The sequence below is a fragment of the Acinonyx jubatus genome, chromosome A2, assembly GCF_027475565.1.
Source record: "Acinonyx jubatus isolate Ajub_Pintada_27869175 chromosome A2, VMU_Ajub_asm_v1.0, whole genome shotgun sequence".
NCBI lineage: Eukaryota > Metazoa > Chordata > Mammalia > Carnivora > Felidae > Acinonyx > Acinonyx jubatus.
This window is the reverse complement of record NC_069383.1, coordinates 164,541,825-164,561,214: the sequence shown is the minus strand read 5'-3', so window position 1 is coordinate 164,561,214 and position 19,390 is coordinate 164,541,825. Positions and strand designations below refer to the sequence as shown.

At 60.1% G+C, this 19,390-nt stretch overlaps 1 protein-coding gene and 1 long non-coding RNA gene across 4 annotated transcripts; both read right to left on the bottom strand.

Moving 5' to 3' along the window:
• Positions 1-590: 590 nt before the first annotated feature.
• On the bottom strand, positions 591-7,829 carry LOC128314977 (uncharacterized). Of its 3 annotated transcripts, none has more exons than XR_008297372.1 (3): positions 7,724-7,829; positions 6,503-6,577; positions 591-996 (listed from the first exon to the last, which is right to left on the bottom strand). It is a non-coding gene; the product is annotated as an uncharacterized LOC128314977 (long non-coding RNA). The 3 variants fall into 3 exon arrangements; XR_008297373.1 differs by having other exon boundaries at positions 591-723; positions 850-2,724; positions 6,503-7,811; XR_008297371.1 differs by having other exon boundaries at positions 6,503-7,818.
• Positions 7,830-8,670: 841 nt separating this feature from the next.
• ABHD17A (abhydrolase domain containing 17A, depalmitoylase) lies at positions 8,671-18,125 on the bottom strand. Its single transcript, XM_027049474.2, has 5 exons — positions 17,970-18,125; positions 13,935-14,471; positions 12,578-12,772; positions 9,266-9,445; positions 8,671-9,166 (listed from the first exon to the last, which is right to left on the bottom strand). The coding sequence occupies exons 2-5, from the start codon at positions 14,264-14,266 to the stop codon at positions 8,941-8,943; spliced, it is 933 nt and encodes a 310-aa protein (XP_026905275.1). The 5' UTR covers positions 14,267-14,471; positions 17,970-18,125; the 3' UTR covers positions 8,671-8,940.
• Between the last annotated feature and the right edge of the window lie 1,265 nt (positions 18,126-19,390).

Below are 19,390 nucleotides of genomic sequence, written 5' to 3'. Positions count from 1 at the left end.
GCGGGGGGGGGGGTCACGCGGAAATGGGACGACAAGGTGGCCCCCTCCCTGGTGACGATAGCACCGCCCCTTCCTAAGCTGGCTGTGAGGGCCTTGCAATGGCCAGGGTGGGCTCCTGGGAACAGAGCTGCTTGCCCGCGTGCGGACAGAGGCTGGAACCCGGGCCCCATCCTCCACTGTCTTCCCTCGGCCCCTCCCTGCGCCCCCCAACCCCACCCCCACGTGGCCGAACTGAGGAGGGCGGGAGAGGGACACACGGCAGACTGAAGGCCGCAGACATGAACAGCCCCTTTGACAGGCCGCGGACCGTCCAGGTGGGCACTGGGAGCCCTCCTTCCTGCCGGCCTGGGGCCCCTGGGCCGCTAAAGGTCTAGGAGGTGAACCACCTGGGCGGGTTCCCCAGTCTCCCACCAACTCAGCAGCCCTCAGGGGCCTTAGACATCCCCTCCACACACACCCCTAGGTGCTGCCCAGTCTTTACAGAAAGGGCCCTCCAAGTTCAGACAAGGCAAGAAGCACCTTGAGGGTCCCCCACCCACAGCTTGCACCGGGCACTTAGGCAACGACCAGGACAAGAAAGAGGCCAGGAATCATTTGTTGCTTCCAGGGATGTTTATTGAGCTCAGAGCCAGTCCCCCCAGCATCTTGCACTCAAGGGGCTCAAGGTCTAGGGCAAGGCAGCTGGGAGTCAGATCAGGGCATAGGTGGTAGGTGGGCACCGACCTACAGAGTGGAGGAAGAGGGGGGTGGTTGGGGAAACGTGGCATCAGCAGCCCCACCTGGGGCCTGGAGCACGCGGTCCCCCCAGCAGGTGTGGGTCGAGGCCACACTCAGGGCAGAGGCAGGCACCTTCTTGCAGAGGATGTGCGAAAAGCGGTCAGGGCTGCGTCCTGGTTGTTCCCCACAGGGTGGCCCCACAAGTCGTTACTCCTGGCAATAATCGGGATCTCAGACCTCATCTGTGGGCTGTGCCGGCCGCTCTGTGGGCAGGAGTCCCTGCGTGGGAGCCCGTGCAGCACCCGCGGGACCTGTGCTCAGTTATCACCCGCACAGCTCGACCATCCCCGCCCCACTCTGACCCCATGCGCACCTCTGCCTCATTTTGTCACTGTTCTCACTACGACCCTACAAGTGGCATCCCCATTTCACAGATGAGGACACCAAGGCTGGGGGAGAACAGCGAAGTGGCCTGCCTGTGGGCAAAGCTGAGGCAGCACAGGGTTTGGGGAAAATACAGGGGCAGCCTGAGTGCACACCTGCTGGGACACCCACAGCAGCCAGTGCATTCTTTCTTCTACCTCAGTTTCCTCACCTGTGACTGGGGGCCGGTCTCTATCCTGCCCTGATGGTTCCCAAGGGGTCAGGAGGGCTCTCACCGGGCTGCAAGACCCAAGCAGGGCAAGGGGCAGTCACTAGCTGTGGAAGGGGGGGACTCCTGGGGGCACAGGTGAGTGGGGAGTTCCAAAAAGTGGGGGCGTCCCTGCTGCGGATGCCCCAGACCGTGTGCCCACGAGGAAGGTGCCCCAGATAGGTCAGGGTCAGAATCAAAGCTCCAGTGTGCGAATGTGTGTATACACGTGCTGGAATGACCTTAGCTTTTTTTTTTTAAGTGAAGACTTTCTTTTTAATAGTTTTGTTTTTGTTTTTTTATGTTTAAATATTTTGAGAGAGGGAGAGGGTGACAATCCCAAGCAGGTTCTGTGCTGTCAGCGCAGAGCCTGACTTGGGGCTCAAACCCACAAACCGTGAGATCATGACCTGAGCCGAAATCAAGAGTCAGGTGCTTGGCTGACTGAGCCACCCAGGCACCCGCTGCAATAGTTTTAATAATACTTTATGCAATTCAACTTTTTTGGGAACCCGTGTGTATGTATTATTTGTTCTCTTTAAATGTCAGCAGGTACCTAAACAGTGCAATTACAGGCCATGTGTCCTTTCTTTTTTATGGTTTTCTATATGAAAATTTCTTTTCTAAACACATCCCTCCCACTGAAGTGTAGGCTGTACTCCGGGACTCGATTCCAGAGAACAGAGCAGGGAAGGGGAGGGCAGTAACCTGACTGTGGGGAGGCCTGGTAGACCCCACCTTAGCCAGGTGGTCAAGATCAAGGTCAAACTCAGGATGATGTCGGGGAGCATCAAGGACTCTTGATGGGAGGTGACAAAAAGGACACCTCGACGCTTCGTTCTTCCCCCACACCCATAACCCTCACGTAGCCTCAGACAGGCCCAGGTCAGGGGACATCTTAGAAAACCCCTGACTAGTCCCCAACACTGTCAAGGTCATGAAACACAAGAAACATGAAGGAGTGTCCTATTTTAAGAGACGAAGGAGACAAGATGGGTAAACAGCATGAGGGATGCTGGAACAGAATAGGACATTAGTGAAACAACTGGAATACAGTTTGGAGTGTGGTTAACGCTAACGCACGTGAACTTCTTGGTTCCGACAAGATGTTAACATGAGGGGCACCAGGTGAGACGTAGATGGGACTCACTGCTGTCTTTTCTGTAGAGCCCAAAGTATTCCGAGATGAAGGGTTTTTAAATGTTTATTTCAGAGAGAGAGAGAGAGCAAGATGGGGAGGGGCAGAGAGAGAAAATGCCAAGAAGGCTCCATGCCGTCAGGGCAGAGCCATACGCGGGGCTCAACCTCGCGTGAGATCCTGACCTGAGCCCAAATCAAGAGTTGAACGCTCAACTGACGGAGCCACCCAGGCACCCCTGAAATTTTTTTTTAAATTTCTTTAACATTTATTCATCTTTGAGAAACAGAGCATGAGCGGGGAAGGGGCAAAGAGAGGGAGACACAGAATCCGAAGCAGGCTCCAGGCTCCGAGCTGTCCGCCCAGAGCCAGACGCGGGGCTTGAACTCACGAACTGCGAGATCATGACCCGAGCCGAAGTCGGACGCTCAACCGACTGAGCCACCCAGGTGCCCCTGAAATTTTTTTTTTAAGTGATGTCTACACCCAACATGGGGCTCGAACTCACAACCCTGAGATCAAGAAGCTGCAGGCTGCACTGGCTGAGTCAGCCAGGTGCCCCCAAGATGAAAATTTTATTTTTAAAAAAATTATTAATTTTTATTTATTTTTAAGAGAGAAACAGAGACAGAGCACAAGCAGGGGAGGGGCAGAGAGAGAGGGAGACACAGAATCCAAAGCAGGCTGCAGGCTCCAAGCTGTCAGCACAGAGCCAGACACAGGGCTTGAACCTACGAACTGTGAGATCACAACCTGAGCGGAAGTCGGACACTCAACCGACTGAGCCCCCCAGGCTGAAAGATGAAAACTTACAAGCGAACACGGTACAGGGTCCTAAGGTATCGGGAGTCTGCCATGGAGGCACCACGGAGTTTTTACACCCCCCCTGCTTCGTCTGGTCAAAACTAAATGTACTTCTTGACCCGCCAGTTCCACTCCTAAAAAGGTACCCCCCAAATACTCACACGGAACCAGGCAGGTCTGCATATTGTTGCATCGTTTGCAATGGGAAAAAAGAAGGCACGAGCCCAAACGTGGGTTCCTAAGTTCTGGAGACCGTGGCTGTGGGAGGACAGGCTGCAGAGCGACAGGACAGCCCTTCCCTAAGGCCCTCTCCTCCTCTAACCCCGGGGCTGGGCGGTGGCCACGGAGGGTACCCCGGCTCAGCATCCCTGAGCGACAGCGGCCAGGCCCCGACCACCCAGGCCCGACGGGCACGCGCTATGGGCACACCCGTGGCTCTGGTGTGTGTTCTGCCCAGTGCCACGCACTGGGGTGTGACAGCACGGAGCCCGCTGTCCGGCAGGGGCACGTGTGTGTCCAGAGACTGAGCACCACGGGAGCCCAGGGCCTAAGCCCAGCTGGGATCCCGGAGACTTCTCCTCCTGGGCCATGTCCCTTGTAAGTGGGGACGGTGGGGACAGCCACCCCGGTGGGCCAGAGTTGGTTTGAGACAGGAGTGCTGAGTGTAAGGGAAGGGGATCCTGACGCTGGGTTGGCACCCCCAGCTCCCAGGTGGGTCCCGCACCCCGACGGGTAACCCGCCCCGCAGGAGCGCCCAGGCCTCGGATCAGGGTGCTCAGTAGGGGCACCACCAGAGGCCCCGTCTCCGGTCCGGGCCCTGCTGGGCAAGTGCTCCTCCAGCAGCCGGCCACTGTCTGGAGGGAACGGGGTGCTCTGCCGGAATCCTGCCCCCCCCCCCCCCCCGCAGTTCACACGGAGATGGGCGGAGACAGAAAGCAGCCAGGGTTCCACCATCTCCCTCGCGATGACGCGGGGAAGCAGGGTCGCCAGGGGCAAGGAGAGGTTGGACGGACCGGCCCTCGGGTGCTGGGGACCCCACACGAAGTCCGGTCTGGGCTCCATGGCCGGGGCGGGCGGCACCCACACTGCCCCAGACCCGCCCCTCGAAAGGGGCCCGCGCCCGGCGAGGCAGCTGTGTCTGTCACCCCCCACGCAGGCTGTGGGCCCCGGGGTCTCCGGGCCCCGGGGCGAGCCCAGGCCATGCGACCCAGGGGCCCGCGTCTGAGGTGTGCCGGGTCAGGCGTCTGGGGGGGGGGGGGGGGGGGGACGACCAAAGGTGCCGGTGAGCCGCGGGGCGCCCTGCCGGGGTGCGCGCTAAGGGACCTGCCGGGCAGCAGGGGAAGGCTGCCGCCGGGTGTGCACACATGTGTTCTGGAAAATCCACAAAATGGAGGACCGAAAGTTGGCCCTTCTCCCAGGCAGCCTGGCCCATGGGCCATACCAAGCAGAAAGGAAGGGGGGGCGCATCCTGGAATGTACCACAGGCTTCCCCCCATCACCGCTCCGGCATGGCCCAACCCCTCCCCAACTCCCCCCCCCCAGTCTAGAGGCTGAGGGTGAGCCTTCCCAGGGCTCCACATGGAAAGAGGAGACAGCGGAGCCCGGGGGCCACAGAGGCCTGCCTTAGTTTATCCCTTCCGAGCAATGGGCAGGACCAGGGGAGAAAAGTAGGGTGAGCACTCCCCAAGGGCCGGTGCTATTCAAGTCAGACTGAGAACAGCCACCTGCCTCAACCCAGGTCACCACTGTGCCCTGTGCATGGCCGGGGGGTGGGGCAAACACTGAAGCTTTCAGAGTCCTTTCTATGAGACTGTCACGTGGAACTAGCATTGCGCGCGATATATCCAAGTCCTCAACTGCGGACTCTTAAGTTGAGAGTCCTCCCTGGACTTGAACGAGGGGAGGCGGGGTCTTGGGACCTCGGTAAAGAAGGCAGTGGAGTTCCAAGAACTGCGACAGTACAGAGTGTGGGGACAGACCACTCACACTCGTACGATAAAGGCAACACTTCCCCCACTCACGCCCTGTCTCTCTCTCTCTGTGTCAAAAATAAATAAACATGAAAAAAAAATTTTTTTTAAAAAGGCAACACTTCAGTAGGGACAGGAGTGGCCTCTGCCAGAAATGGACTTGGGGTGAACGATTTGAGGGGGGGGGGGGAACACGTTGCTGGTTCCCACCGCACTCCTTCCCAGAAGCACTTTCCAAAATTACACCAAAAATTTAAATCTATAGTTAAAAAAGAAACCATTACATTTCGAGAAAAATACATCCAATGTTCATCATCTTGGAGTAGAGAAAATATTTCTGAGCATGACACAAAATGAAGGAGCCATAAATGAAAAAAAACTAGTAATAATGATTTCAAATGCTTGGCCAAATGACTATGAATTTTTTAGAAATCAAAGGAAAAAAAGAAAAGAAATCAAAGGAAAAAACACAGTCCGAGTCAAAAACAAATTACAGATTGAGGGGGAAAAAAAACTTTAAACAGGAAATAGGCTAATTTCCTTCATATGTAAAGTGCTCTTAGAAAACAATAACACCACCGACCCAATGGAAAAATGGTTGAAGAATATAAAATACACATGGCTTGTAAACATATACATGTTGGGACGCCTCGGTGGCTCAGTCGGTTTAAGCATCTGGCTTCGGCTCAGGTCATGATCTCATGGTTTGGGGGTTTGAGCCCCACGTCAGGCTTTGTGCTCACAGCTCAGACCCTGGACCCTGCTTCAGATTCTGTGTCTCCCTCTCTCTCTGCCTCTCCCCTGCTCGTTCTCTCTCTCAAAAATAAACATTAAAAACATTAAAAATAAATAAATATATACATGTTTATATGTACAGACTTTCCAGTTTTGAAATGACTATATTAGAGGTAGAAATACCATAAAAATAAATCTGACAAAACCACTGAGATGTTTGGTTGTACTTCTAGGAAACCCAAACAAAGCTACGATGAAATACTACTTTGGGGCGCCTGGGTGGGTGTCAGTTAAGTGTCCGACTTCAGCTCAGGTCATATCTCACAGTCCGTGGGTTCCAGCCCCAGGTCGGGCTCTGTGCTGACAGCTCAGGGCTGAAACCTGCTTCGGATCCTGTGTCTCCCTCTCTCCTCTGCCCCTCCCCCGCTCACATTCTGTCTTGCTCTATCAAAAAAAAATAAATAAATGTAAAAAAATAAAAATAAAAAAATACTATTTTACGCCTACCAGATCTGCAAAATCAAGCATCAGGTGCAGGACCCTAGGCCCCTCCTTTGGTGGTGGGAGGCAATTTGGTATGACCTGTTGAGAGATCACACAGGCATTTAGAGACCCACGAAAAGCCCTTTGACCTAGCACTCCTGCACTAAAGAATTTAGCCTACAAAAACATTCCTACTTGGGTACAAAGACTTTTGTACAAGGATAATCGGTCTAGCATTGCTTATTACAAAAAGCCTAGAAAGAACCTAAATTTCTACTCAATTATAGGACTAACACAATATGGTGCTTCAATGCAAATAAACGACCTAGATCTCTACGTCAGAACACAAACAATGCTCTCCAAGCTATGCTGAGTAACAGGATCCCATGTACAGTGGGCAGAGTTTTGTATAAATACACTGGATGTACAAACATAGATTTTCTGTGTTAACATATAAGAAACTGCCCCAGGAAAGGGGAGCCAGGTCTTGGAGGTCAGGGGTCGGAAGGATGCCAAGTTTTCACCCAACACCGTTACAAACTCCAAATTTTTTACTCTGTGTATCTGCAAACGTGTTTGTTCCAATTCTAAGCAAATTGCTTTCAACTTGATGCATTTGTGGATCCCGGACTCTCAGGGAGTTTGCATTCTGATGGGATCAAAAGACAACATGCTCTGTGACAAGTGCAGCACCTCGGGGTGGGGGTGGGGGAGCACGAGGGGACGGATGCACTTTGGGGAAGAAATACTGTAGCAAGAAACATTAGCCATGCTGGGGTCATCCGCACGAAGCCGGGACGTAGTGAGGGCATATCAGTCACAAAGACCAACCCGAGCAAAGGCCCTGTGGTGGCAAGGGCGGAGGAGAGCTGGGCCCCTAGACTACTCCAGCGAGTACACATCTCACGTCCAGTTTTGCTTGTAGGCGTCCCTTCTTATCACAAATGACACTAGACTCCCAGCAAGAGGGCCGGGCCTGGGCTCCACCGGCAGGGTGGGCCCCCAGAGTAGCCTGAAGGGGGTGGGGGGGACCCCTCGCGCCATCGGCGGCCGGTCACCCCGCCACGGTGGCAGCAGCCTGCGCGCTCTCAGCACCCCGAGCCCCGAGTCCCACAGGCGCGCGGCCCCGCTCGGCGTCCATTCCGCTGGCCCCGGACACGCCCGCTCCGCGCGTCGGGAAGACGAGGCCCGCAGGAGGACGCGGGAGCCGGGCGGGCTGCCGGGGTCCGAGCCGCCGCCACTTACCACCGACGCCGCCACCTCCTCCGGGATCCGGCCGCCGCCGCCGCCGCCGCCGCCGCCGCCGCAGCCGCCGAGCGCGCGAAAGCCGCCTCTTCCGTTTCCGCCCTGGCCACACCCCTCTCGACCACACATACAGGTCGCCCCGCCCCTGGACCGAAGTACCTCCCCCCCCCCCCCTTAAAGGGGCCGCGAAACCCACGAAGCCCCGGACTAGGGCAATGTGGAAGCAGCTCTGGGTCCTGGCCTCGCCACCGCCTGGTGCCGCAACACACGCTGAGCTGCCAGGAATGACAGGCCGTCCCGCTCTAGGGTGGCGCAGAGGGCACTCCAGGAGCTGGTGGTGAGTGGGCCTCTAGCTGAGGTCCAGGGAGACCCTGGCTCAGCCCTGCATTCAATGACACCCCAGGAGGACATAGCTCGGATGGCCCCAGCCCTAGCCCCGTTTCCTGGAGAGCCCCTACTGGGGCTCTCTGTGGGGGTCCGGGAACGGGGAATGAGGGGGGGGGGGTTATAGGGGACACCTAGGATGGGCGGGACAATTAGGGCAGCCCTGAGGTTGCACTGTATCTCCCAGACCTCAACATCCTCTTCTACTACATGGGAACGGGTGACCTTACCGGGGCCCCAGAACAGGCTGACCTCAGACCCACTGTTGCCACCCCTGGTATGCTGGGAGCCCACCACCCTCCCAGGAGGCGCACCGGAGAAGGCAGGCATGGGTCCCGGGTTCAAATGCTGCCTTACGCCTCCATCACCACCCAAGCAACCAGGAGCCTCAAGGGGTACCTCGGCTGGGCCTCAAAGCCCAACCCCTCTTCCACAGTGGCAGTGGCTTGACCTCTGCATTTGTGCCAAAATGTCCTGGAAGTTTAGGGGCGAAGCCCAGCTCCCTCTTCCAACTCGCTGGGCCCTGGGAGAGCGCGCACGAACCACGAAAGGGAGAGGAATCCTAAAATTTTAAATCTTTAATTTGTGTTCACGTTTTTCCTTCTTTTTGCTTCCAAAAGGAAGGGAGGGCGTAGCTCCGCGCCTGTACATCGTCCACGGCCCCTGGGCTGGGGCAGGTCCCGGCCCCCTAACCCTCCAGCTGCCTCGGAGGACCGGGGTGCCCGAGGGTTCACATGCAGCCCCCGGGCCGGGGCGGGGGCAAGGTCCAGGCGCCGCCTTATTGCTGAAGTCCCGGTGCGGCTCCCGGCTAGGCTAGGCGGCTCCCGGCTAGGCTAGGCGCGCTGGCTGGGCAGCTCCTGGGAGATGAAGCGGCGCAGGCGCTCCAAGTACTGGCTGTAGAGCTCGATGTCGTTGTGCCCGGCGCCCTCCACCCACAGCGGCTCCACGGCCTTGGGGCAGCGCTCATAGAGCGCCAGCCCGTGGGAGAAGTCGATTACTTCGTCCTCCGTGCCGTGGATGATGAGCACCGGTGACGTGATCTTGGACACCTTCTCGATGCTGTAGGGCAGGACGCGTCAAGTCTGGGAGGAGCGCCCGCCCCGCCGAAGCCCCGCCCCCGGCCTCCCGCCCCGCCCCCCCCACCCTCCCCTCTCTCACTTGGGGAACGCATCGAAGCAGTAGGTCTTCTTGGTGTCAGGGAAGGCAACGCGCATGCCTGAGGTGAGCGGCGAGTGCAGCACCACTGCAGCGCACTCGTAGCGAGAGGCCAGGTCCACGGTGGGCACCGTGCCGATGCTCTGCCCATACAGGACGATGCTGTCCGGGCTGATGCCGTACCTGGCAGTGGGGCAGGATCAGCCGCGGCCAGCAGCAGCCTGGGCGAGTGAGCTGCATGTGCGCACGCGCACCCCCCCCTTCCCCCCCCACCGCCTGCCCTCCTGGGGCAGTCCCCCCTCCAACCTTCCTGCACAGCCTCCAAGCAGTAGGGTTGGGCCCAGTGACAAGCCCCCTACCCCCACCCCTGTCCCCATTAATGAACAAGTCTGCTCAGTAGGAAAGTAGGGCCTGGGTAGGTGTGCAGACAGGTGGCCCTAACCCTGCCTCACCAACAGTACCAATTTGGACCACACATGCCGAGTGCCCTTGGTGAGGGCCCCAAGGCCACGCCTGGGCTCCTGGGGGCAGGGCAGGCCCTGAGGCCTCTCCTGCTCTCCACCCCCCAACACCTACCCCCCCACAAACACACTTGCCCAGGGACACACCCAGTTCCCAGTAGCACATAGGGAACAGGTCCCTCCTGGCATTCCTCGCCCATCCCTTAGCCACGGGAAATCATGGCAGTCATGCCCCCTGACTTATCGGCCCGTTTGCAGCCCCTTGGTTGCAGCCCCTTGGTGTCGGCACGTCCACCTTATGACAACACAGGCAGAGCAAGAAGAGTGTCTCCTGCAGGCTGGTGGGCACCACCTCCTTCTCCGGGCACCTTCCCTACAGCGTGGCCAGGTCCCGAGCCTCCTCAGCACCAGCTCCCACGTCCAGGCCCCAGCCTCTTCCCCCACCCTGCCACCACCCCCAAGAGTCTCACCCTCCACCCCCAGCACAGCTGATCCAGCCCCAAGACAACTCCACAGCCTGCAAATGCCCGTTCCCATCTGCCTGGGGACCCACTAGCCACCCTCCCCAGGTACGAGGCCTCCAGAGACCTGGACCCCGACATACCAAGGGAACACCCCTCTGCTGCATCTCACCTGTGCAGCCCACCCAGGCAGCAAGAGTCCACCTCCCTGTCCACCCAGGGGCCATCCACACCTGTCTCTGTCCCGGCGGCCTTCCAGGTTAACAATCGCCTGGCCCTGAGCTTCAGGAATGCCACGTGGCCTTCTGCCTGCCACCCCGCCGCTCCTCCTCAGCCTGCTCCCCGGACACGGAAGCTACCACTGCACTGAGCACCAGCCGGTCCAGCCCTAACACTCGGACACACGAGAGGCAGACGGAGAAGCAAATCTTCCCCAGGCCTCCCCAGCCCCTGGTCACCAGTGGGGCCCAAGCCTCCTGCCCTCCTACTGATTCTCTCTCTGCGGGATCAGGTCTCTGGAGGACAGTGCTGGCCGCAGGACAGATGGGCTGGATGGACAGAGCTCAGATCCCTCACACCACAGTGCAGTGTGGTTCTGCCAGCCACCAGCAGCCAGCAGGAGCAGCACAAGGGACTGAGGACCAACACCGCCAGCAGGAGCAGCACAAGGGACTGAGGACCAACACCGCCAGCAGGAGCAGCACAAGGGACTGAGGACCAGCACCACCGGCAGGATCAGCACAAGGGACTGAGGACCAACACCGCCAGCAGGAGCAGCACAAGGGACTGAGGACCAGCACCAGCAGCAGGAGCAGCACAAGGGACTGAGGACCAGCACCACCGGCAGGACCAGCACAAGGGACTGAGGACCAACACCGCCAGCAGGAGCAGCACAAGGGACTGAGGACCAGCAGCAGGAGCAGCACAAGGGACTGAGGACCAGCACCACCGGCAGGAGCAGCATAAGGGACTGAGGACCAACACCGCCAGCAGGAGCAGCACAAGGGACTGAGGACCAGCACTGCCAGCAGGAGCAGCACAAGGGACTGAGGACCAGCACCACCGGCAGGAGCAGCACAAGGGACTGAGGACCAGCACTGCCAGCAGGAGCAGCACAAGGGACTGAGGACCAGCACCACCGGCAGGACCAGCACAAGGGACTGAGGACCAACACCGCCAGCAGGAGCAGCACAAGGGACTGAGGACCAGCAGCAGGAGCAGCACAAGGGACTGAGGACCAGCACCACCGGCAGGAGCAGCATAAGGGACTGAGGACCAACACCGCCAGCAGGAACAGCACAAGGGACTGAGAACCAGCACCACCAGCAGGAGCAGCACAAGGACTGAGGACCAGCACCGCCAGCAGGAGCAGCACAAGGGACTGAGGAAGCCGAGGACAGCACGTACCTGCACCACGCTGCCCACGCTTGGTCCCCAGTGCCAGGGCTGTGCCAGGGGACCCCACTCCTGGGGCCTGCAGCAGGAACTGCCTGGTGCATCACTTGGGCAACCAGGGTCCCCACCTCCCCAGGCCAAGCTGACTTTGGTCCCTGCAGGAATGGGGGGGGGGGGGCAGTGGCAGGTCGGGCAGGCAGGGCTGAGATGGGGCAGCCCCAAGAAGGCAGTGGACAGGGCCCCGTGTCTGGGAGGGCCAGAGTCAGGGTGGCCTCCTTCCAGAGGAATCTCTGGGCTCAGAGACCAAGCAAATGAACTTCAGTGAGAGAGGAAGGGGGCTGTCTGGGATCTAAATAAACAGGATTGGGGGGGGGTCCGGGGAAGGGGGCTTGGCCGAGGCCCTGGTGGCCCTCAGTCAAGCACAGAGATATGTGCCTCTGCTTGCTAGCCTCCCACCGGCCCCCGGATGCTGTGCTGGACACCAAACTGCCTGACAGAACCTTCTGGAACTCTTCAGAACCCTCTAGGCCCAGAGGAGCCCTGCCCCAAGGAGGAGGCCAAGGTCAGTGGCCATGCATGCCTCATGGGTCAGCCCTGAGAACCATGACAGAGCAGCCCTACTCCTCCCTGCACCCCAAATGCTCCCTGGCCCCAGGACTCTGAGTATTTTCTCAGAGCCCACACAGCCCACCTCCTGGGCCCAGGTCCTCTATCCACCCCGTGCAGGCAGAGCCCCCACTCCCCTAGGTACAGCCCATCTATACCCCTACCGGACAAGGGGTTCCCGGGAGGGGAGGGCAGATCTGAAGACTGCCCGCCCCACCTCCCCGCACACCAGCATGCCTGTCGCCACACCAAGGGGACACACGTCAGACCTCACCCTGCCGCCCAGTGTGGCCGCTGAGGGCCCTCTCCTGAGGACCACCCCCCAGGGCCTCCCCAGGGAGGCCGGCCTGAGGCCCTGGGTTCTCACCCGCTACGCCCAACACACAGCTCACCTGGTGCGCAGCGCCTGCCAGGCGGCGTCGATGTCGGCGTACAGGTTCTTCTCGGAGGGCTTGCCCGAGCTCACGCCGTAGCCAGAGTAGTCGTAGGAAAAGATGTTGCAGTTGATGCGTGAGCCCAGGCCGATGTAGAAGCTGCTCATCTGGCCCAGGTCCACCGCGTTGCCGTGTGAGAAGAGAACCGTGTACCTGGGGGGGCGGGGCGGGGGGGCAGGTCAGAGGGCAAGGGAGGCTCCCGGCCGCCCCGTGGACGAGAGCACTAATGCGGGAGAGAGGCCGCCTCTGCCACAAAGTGGCCTGGCTCCTCTGGCCATGAGGGCTTTCCCTCCGTGAAAGGGGACTGCTGGCCGTGGCCTCAGCACAGGGTGGACCCACAGCTCAGCAAGTCAGTGACCGCCACACCTCTATTGCCTGGGGACAGCAGCTCTCTCCTCTGGAATCACTCCTTTTAGAGGGGCTCTGACAGCCCAAGGATGGCATGCACGTGTGCCCGCTGCTTGGAACCTTCCAGAGAATGAGACAGCTGGCCCCCACCCTTGCCCCCACAAACGAACCAGATCAATCCCTGTTCACACCATCTCTTCCCCTCCTACAGAACATGACCCCAAAACTCATTTCCGCCCTGCAATGCTGCTGGCCATCAGGACCTGCCCCAGGTCACCCCGACAGGCTGGATCCTGGCCAACGCACACCTACAGTCCTCTTGCTCCAGCACCCCTGGGCCCCAGCCTAGCTAAAAGGTAAAAGCTTGCCCTTTGAACTCAGATCTGGACTCAGACCCCGCCCGGTCTAAAGGCAGAGACACCTGAAGGGCCCCACCTCTTTCCCCGCTGTCGTACTCAAGGAAGAGCTGTGCCTCCGGGCTTCAAGGACACTCTAAATGAGGAGGCAGACTTGGCCTGAGCCACCTGCCAGGCCTCAAGTGCCCTGGCCCTGAAGCAGATGCCAAGTCCTCACTGAGCACCAAGCACCCAGGAGCGCTTCCCCGGGCAGGTGAGCACGGAGACCCTGAAGCAGGCGGCTCTTTGTCAGGCAGGTGCGACAAGGCCACCCAGGATCCCCCCCCCCAACCAGCCCCAGGGTACTCCTCCGTGATGGGGCTGTAAGGGCCCAGGCAGTCCCACGTGGCCTGCTCTTGGTGGATCCCATTTGCCACCCCTTTGGCAACAAGAATCCCCAGGGCACCTGCGCCGCCTGACGGGCTTTCGCCCCGGCTCCACCCCAGGGGAACGGCCTCCGGCAGGACACCAGGGGCCCGAGGACGGGACACATTCTGCTTCTGCACCAGGAACCTCTCGGGCCTCCCTCCGGGCACTGTCCGGACCCCGTGCCGTCCTTCCGTGACGCTCACCTGGCGCCGGGCGCGCAGCGCACGTACATGCAGGAGACGCGGTTGCCCCGGCTGCTCTTGGTCAGGAAGACCTCGATGGTGTCCAGCTCGCGCTGGCTGTATTGGAAATCAGCACGCTCCATCAGGTGGAGCTTCCAGCGCCCCGGGCTGCCGGCGGAGGCCCGCAGGGTCCCCGAGGGGGCGGCCCCAGCTCCACCGGGCCCCGCCTCGGGCTCGGGCACCAGCGAGTAGGTAGGCTCCGGCGGCAGGAAGGCGAGCTTGGCAGCAATGCGGCCGGGGCAGGGCGGGCAGCAGAAAAGGCAGCAGAGCTCACTCACTGACAGGCCGTTCATGGCGGGCGCCGGGCCCCAGGGCGGGCCTCGCTTGGCAGGGGAGGGGTGGGGGTGCTCTGAGACGCGGGCAGGGCGGAGGGCAGCCCCCAGCCACTGCCCCAGACGAGAGCCCCCTTAGGAGGCTGCAGCCCAGCCCCATCGTGGTCCAAGCCGAGCCCTCGGGAGCCTCGCAGCCTTGCGTCTCCACGTCCTGCAGAGGGAAACCCTGGGGGGGGGTGAGAAACGGGGTTCCCTCGGGGTTCCGCTGGGACACGGTGACCCGATCTTGTCTGTACCGAGCCTCTCGGCCTTCCCCGCAGCCCAGTCCACCCTCTCCCACTCAAACTGGTCTACTCTCGGCCCCATGGGCCTGGGGGCCCAGCTCGTCATCCACAGGGACCACGTACCCCCCATATGCCCTTTGTGGGACCCAAAGCTAACCGGACCACCACCTGCTGCACCCTTTCTCAGCATGCAGTCACCAACTCTTGCCAGGTAAGCCCCCCCAGTCAGCCCAGCCTCGGCCAGCAGGCTGTACTGGGCAATGAGACCCCTGGCTCAGCCAGCTCTCCCCCATACAGCCCCTGCTCTGGGCGCAGAGAGACCCCGGTGTTCTCCCTATGCCTCTGTTCACACAGCCGGCCCAGACTCCCCCACCCCCCCAGCCCATCTCCAGGCCATCCTTCAAGGATTCATCTGCCACCAACCCCAGGTGACACACCGCAGCCAAGGCAAGGACAGACTGCCAACTGAAGGGACTCGGACCTAAGAGCATGCTCACAGGGGCCGGGCCTCGAGGGGCAGGACTGCCACGTCCAGAGACAGTGGAGCCCAGGCAGAGGAAATACAAGAAACAAAGGCTCTGGTAACAAAAGCAGGATACATCTAGAGGCTGGGAAGGCCTACTGAGCTCAGACAATGGCTGGGCCCTGTGCTGGGGCCAGGCTGCGGGGGAGGGGGGCACTGGAGCCCGAATGGCTTCCTTCTCCAGCTCAACGGAGGGCTCTGTGACCTTGGGCAAGGCTCCTTCCTTCCCTGGGCCTCAGTTTCCTCACCTACTGGGGAAGACAACACTGCCTCCCACGGGGACTTAGCGAGAAGTAGGTGGTGGACGGGGGGGGCGTGGCTCAGAGGAGGCACAGTAAGTCACAGACTACAGCTAAATCACTAACAGTCCCACAGGGAGTTGCCAACAGAGACTGTAAGAAATACAAAGCCTTGAGAAAATAGCCACTTACTAGGCTTTTCCTTACAGACTGGAACGCTCACAACTCACTTTCAGCAGCACAGCACCTTGGCACATGCAGTTTTGGGGCCGTGGCATTTGAAAACCACCGGGCCGGGGACACACAGATTCAGAGCGGACCAGAGCAGGCTGAGGCCCAGAGACACACGTGCTCCCTCTGGGCCTGTGATCTGGTGCCAAGGTCAGGAGAGAGCCACAGCCAAAGCCTGAGTTTGCCCAGAGTCTGGGCACACAGGAGGGAGTGGGAGGGCCCAGGTGGGGACACCAGGAGGGGACACCAGGCAGCTTCCAGGGTCCCTGAACTCGCAGGCGGGACGCACACTTTACGTGCAAGCACCCTTTGGAGGACAGAGTCTATCGTACCTGTTCCCAGGTAAGAGTTTGTCCCCAGGACACCTGCCAACTCCTGGGGACACTTTGGGTTGAGACAAGTGGGGAAGGGTGTTCCCATTCCTGAGTGGGTGGGGGCCAGAGATGCTGATGGACGCTCTCCAGAGCACAGGATGTCCTCCCCCATTACCCCAAGGGAGTTATCCGTCCCCAAGTGTCAACCAGTCAACCAAGCCCAGGGGGCTTCAATGTCTTCTCAGATCCAGGCCCAAACAGCAACACTGCCCTGGTGCTGGGGAAGCTTAGAGGGTCTGGAGTTGGGGCAGCACAGCCAAGACTGCTTTTGAGAGAAGGCCTGGCTGAGAGTCCGTGGGCAGGCAGGAGCCCCCCGCAACCCGGGAAATGAAGGGGCACACCAAGGTGGAGAAGCCCCACTGCCCAAGCCAGAGACACAGCATGGCATCCCTCGCTCCCCCTCTGCCGGGGCCTGATGGGTCTCCATCCAACCAACGCCCGGTCCACGCAGCCACCACCTTGCACCTGGACGGCTGTGCGGTCCTGTTCATTGCCCGCCCGCACTCTCCCCCAGCAGCCACAGAATCCCTCTCGGGGCACAAACCTGAGATAAGAAAGCACACCTTTTCTCTGGACGCCCTCTGGTCTCCTGCCACTTCCAGGTAGAAACCGAAGCCTTGCCACAGCCTGCCAGGGCCCACCTCTGTGGCCTCACTCCCCCTCGATCTCCCCAGACAAGCCAGAGCCCAGGCAGTTGCCCAGCCAGGGACCCCCTCCCCCGATCTCCACTGGCCAGCCCTTGCCCCCTGTCCTGCCCACCCTTCAGATCAATCTTCCAGTGCCCCTGGAGAGGCCTTCCAAACCACGGGGAGATGCCACAAGCTCTCCTGGTTCCAGTCTGTCCCCACAGCACCTGCCACAGCTTGTATTTACCTGTCTGACCACCCCCGACAGCAATCAAAGAGAAACCCCATGAGGGCAGGACAGCTATCTGTTCTTATCCAGTGAACCCTGGCTGAACAAGAGAGCAAGTGACAAGAGGTAAAGAGAAAAGAGGGAAGCTACAGTCTGCCGGCTTTGACAGGGAAGGAGGACAGTCTTTTCTTAGGCCATGAACGCCTGGGGCCTCCCGTGCGACATTTATGAGTGTCCCTAGGCATGCCCTGCGAGCGGGGCAATTCGGTCCACGAGCGCAGACTGGGCACTCTGCCGCCAGGCCCCGTAAGGGCTGCTGGTGTTCTGAGCACCAACGAGGAAACAAACAACCGCGATACTCGAGGATGACCTAAATACGCTCGGCCTGGCGGCACCTCACCCAGCCAGTCAGGGTGGGAAAGCTGCCTGGAGTAAGGTGCAGTCTGAGAGGAGCACAGAAAGTGACCGAGTGGCAAGGAACAGGGCACTGCAAAACCCCAGAAGTGACGGCGAGTTCCAGGAACTGCAGATCTCCCTGTCGAGCGGACGCTGGGAGGAAGAGGTGAGCAGAGGGGTCCCAGAGGGAGCCAGGGCTGGGTCAGGCTGGGTCAGGCCGCGCCCGTGAGCCCTGCTGCAGAGTTTGGACTTCATCCTGGAGGAAACGGGGAGCCCTGGAGTCCTGGGCGGAGCATGGACGGGCACCACGGGTTAGGGGCTGCGGTACGTCCCCTGGCTGCAACCTGGAGATCAAACTGGAGCGAAGACCGGGAAGCCTACCCCGGTGTCCCAGGCGGCCAGAGGACGCCCGCGAAGGGGTACAGGCGTCCGGGAGACGTTTAGGAAGGAGGACTCCGCTAAGGGATGCTGCGGCGGGCCCGGGTGTCGGGCTGGGGCGGGAAAGTAGGTAGAGTCCGCGACTCGGACGGCCCCGGCCCGGAGGCGGGGGCCGCGTCACCAGAGGGGTGGGCGCTCACCCCACATCCGAGACCTCAAAGGACCGGGGGACAGGGCTCTGCCGGGGTCCCCACGTTGGCCCGCGGTCCCGGTCCCCGGTCGGCGGGTCCTACAGCCGGGACCCCGGCCTCCCCAGCAGTGAGGGGTCTCGGGGGCGTCCCACCCGGCTGTCCCGGCCTCGCGGGCAGGCCCAGCTCCCCAAACGGCCGCGGGCGGCACCGAGGTCTCCCCGCGCCGCCGCGCTCGCCCCTGTTCGGCACTCACCGCCGCGGCCCGCGCCCCCCGGCCCCGGGGCCGCGCTCCATGGCTCCCGGCCGCCGCCCGTGCGTCCGTCGGTCCCTCGGCACCCCGGCCCGGCCTCCTGCGCCGCCGCCGCCGCCGCCGCCGCCGCCGCACCCCCACAGGCGGAAATGAGCCTCGATCCCGCCACCGCCCCGGAAGTGACGCAAGGTACGCGCGGGGGCCGAGGGGCTGCGGACAGGCGCTGGCGCTGCAGGCGTCGGGGGACCGGGGGGCGGGCTTGGAGGCGGGGGCGAGCGTGGAGTAGGCGGGACCTAGTTATGGTTGGTGGATGTGGGCTTGGGGGCGGGCCTGGCTCGCTGGTGGGGCGGGGCATGGTGGGGTGGGCGGGTTCGGCTGCCGTGGGTGGGCGTGGCAGGGCGCGCGGGGCGGAGTTAAGGGTTGCAGCCCAGGTTTTCCGCAGAGACACGGCCATTCATTCGTTCTTTCACTCATTCCGGGGCCAGGAGGGGCTAGTGAGGCACTCGCTTCGGAACGAAATTTGCAGAGGCGCCAGAAAAATCTGTAATCAAGATAAAAATAGTAATGGACTATCAAAAAATAAAATTTTACTAGAGCCAGGGCCCTGACAGGGTGAGGACGGCGAGGCAAGGTCATGCTAGTGCAGGGTCTGGTCCTACCTTTTTAAAAATCTTAATATTTTGTCCATCGTGGATTATTTTGCATTCGTTTCAGCTTTTTATTTTTTTATTTTTATACTGTTTTAAGTGTATTTATTTATTTTGAAAGAGAGAGAGAGTGAGCACAAGCAGGGGAGGGACACACAGAGAGAGAGAGAATCCCAAGCAGGCTCTGCACTGTCAGCACGGAGCCCGACTAGGGGCCTGAACCCACGAACCGTGAGATCATGACCTGAGCCCAAGTCGTTCGTTCAACCGACTGAGCCACCCAGGTGCCCCTAGTTTCAGCTTTTAAAATATTGGATTAAAATACTATGTGGGTGGCTCAGTCAGTTAAGCATCTGACTTCAGGTCATGATCTCACGGTTTGTGGGTTCTTCCAGCCCCGCGACAGGCTCAGTGCTGACAGCTCAGAGCCTGGAGCCTGCTTCGGATTCTGTGTCTCCCTCTCTCCCTGCCCTTCCCCCGCTCACACTCTCTCCCTTTCTGTCCAAAAATAAATAAGTGTTTAAAAATTTTTAAAAAATACTATGAACCTTGGGGCGCCTGGCTGCCTCAGTGAGCGGGGCATTTGACTCTCAATCTCAGGGTCTTGAGTTCAAGCCCCACATTGCACATCAAGCCTACTCTAAAGAAAGAAATGCACAAGCTTTGAGTCTTCGTAGCTGAGCTTTTTCTTTGTGTCCCTTAAACTTTGTGCCTTCAGGGAGTGCTTCCTGCCCCGGCCCTAGTCCAGTCTCAGCTCCCGCTGCAGGGAGGGAGCAG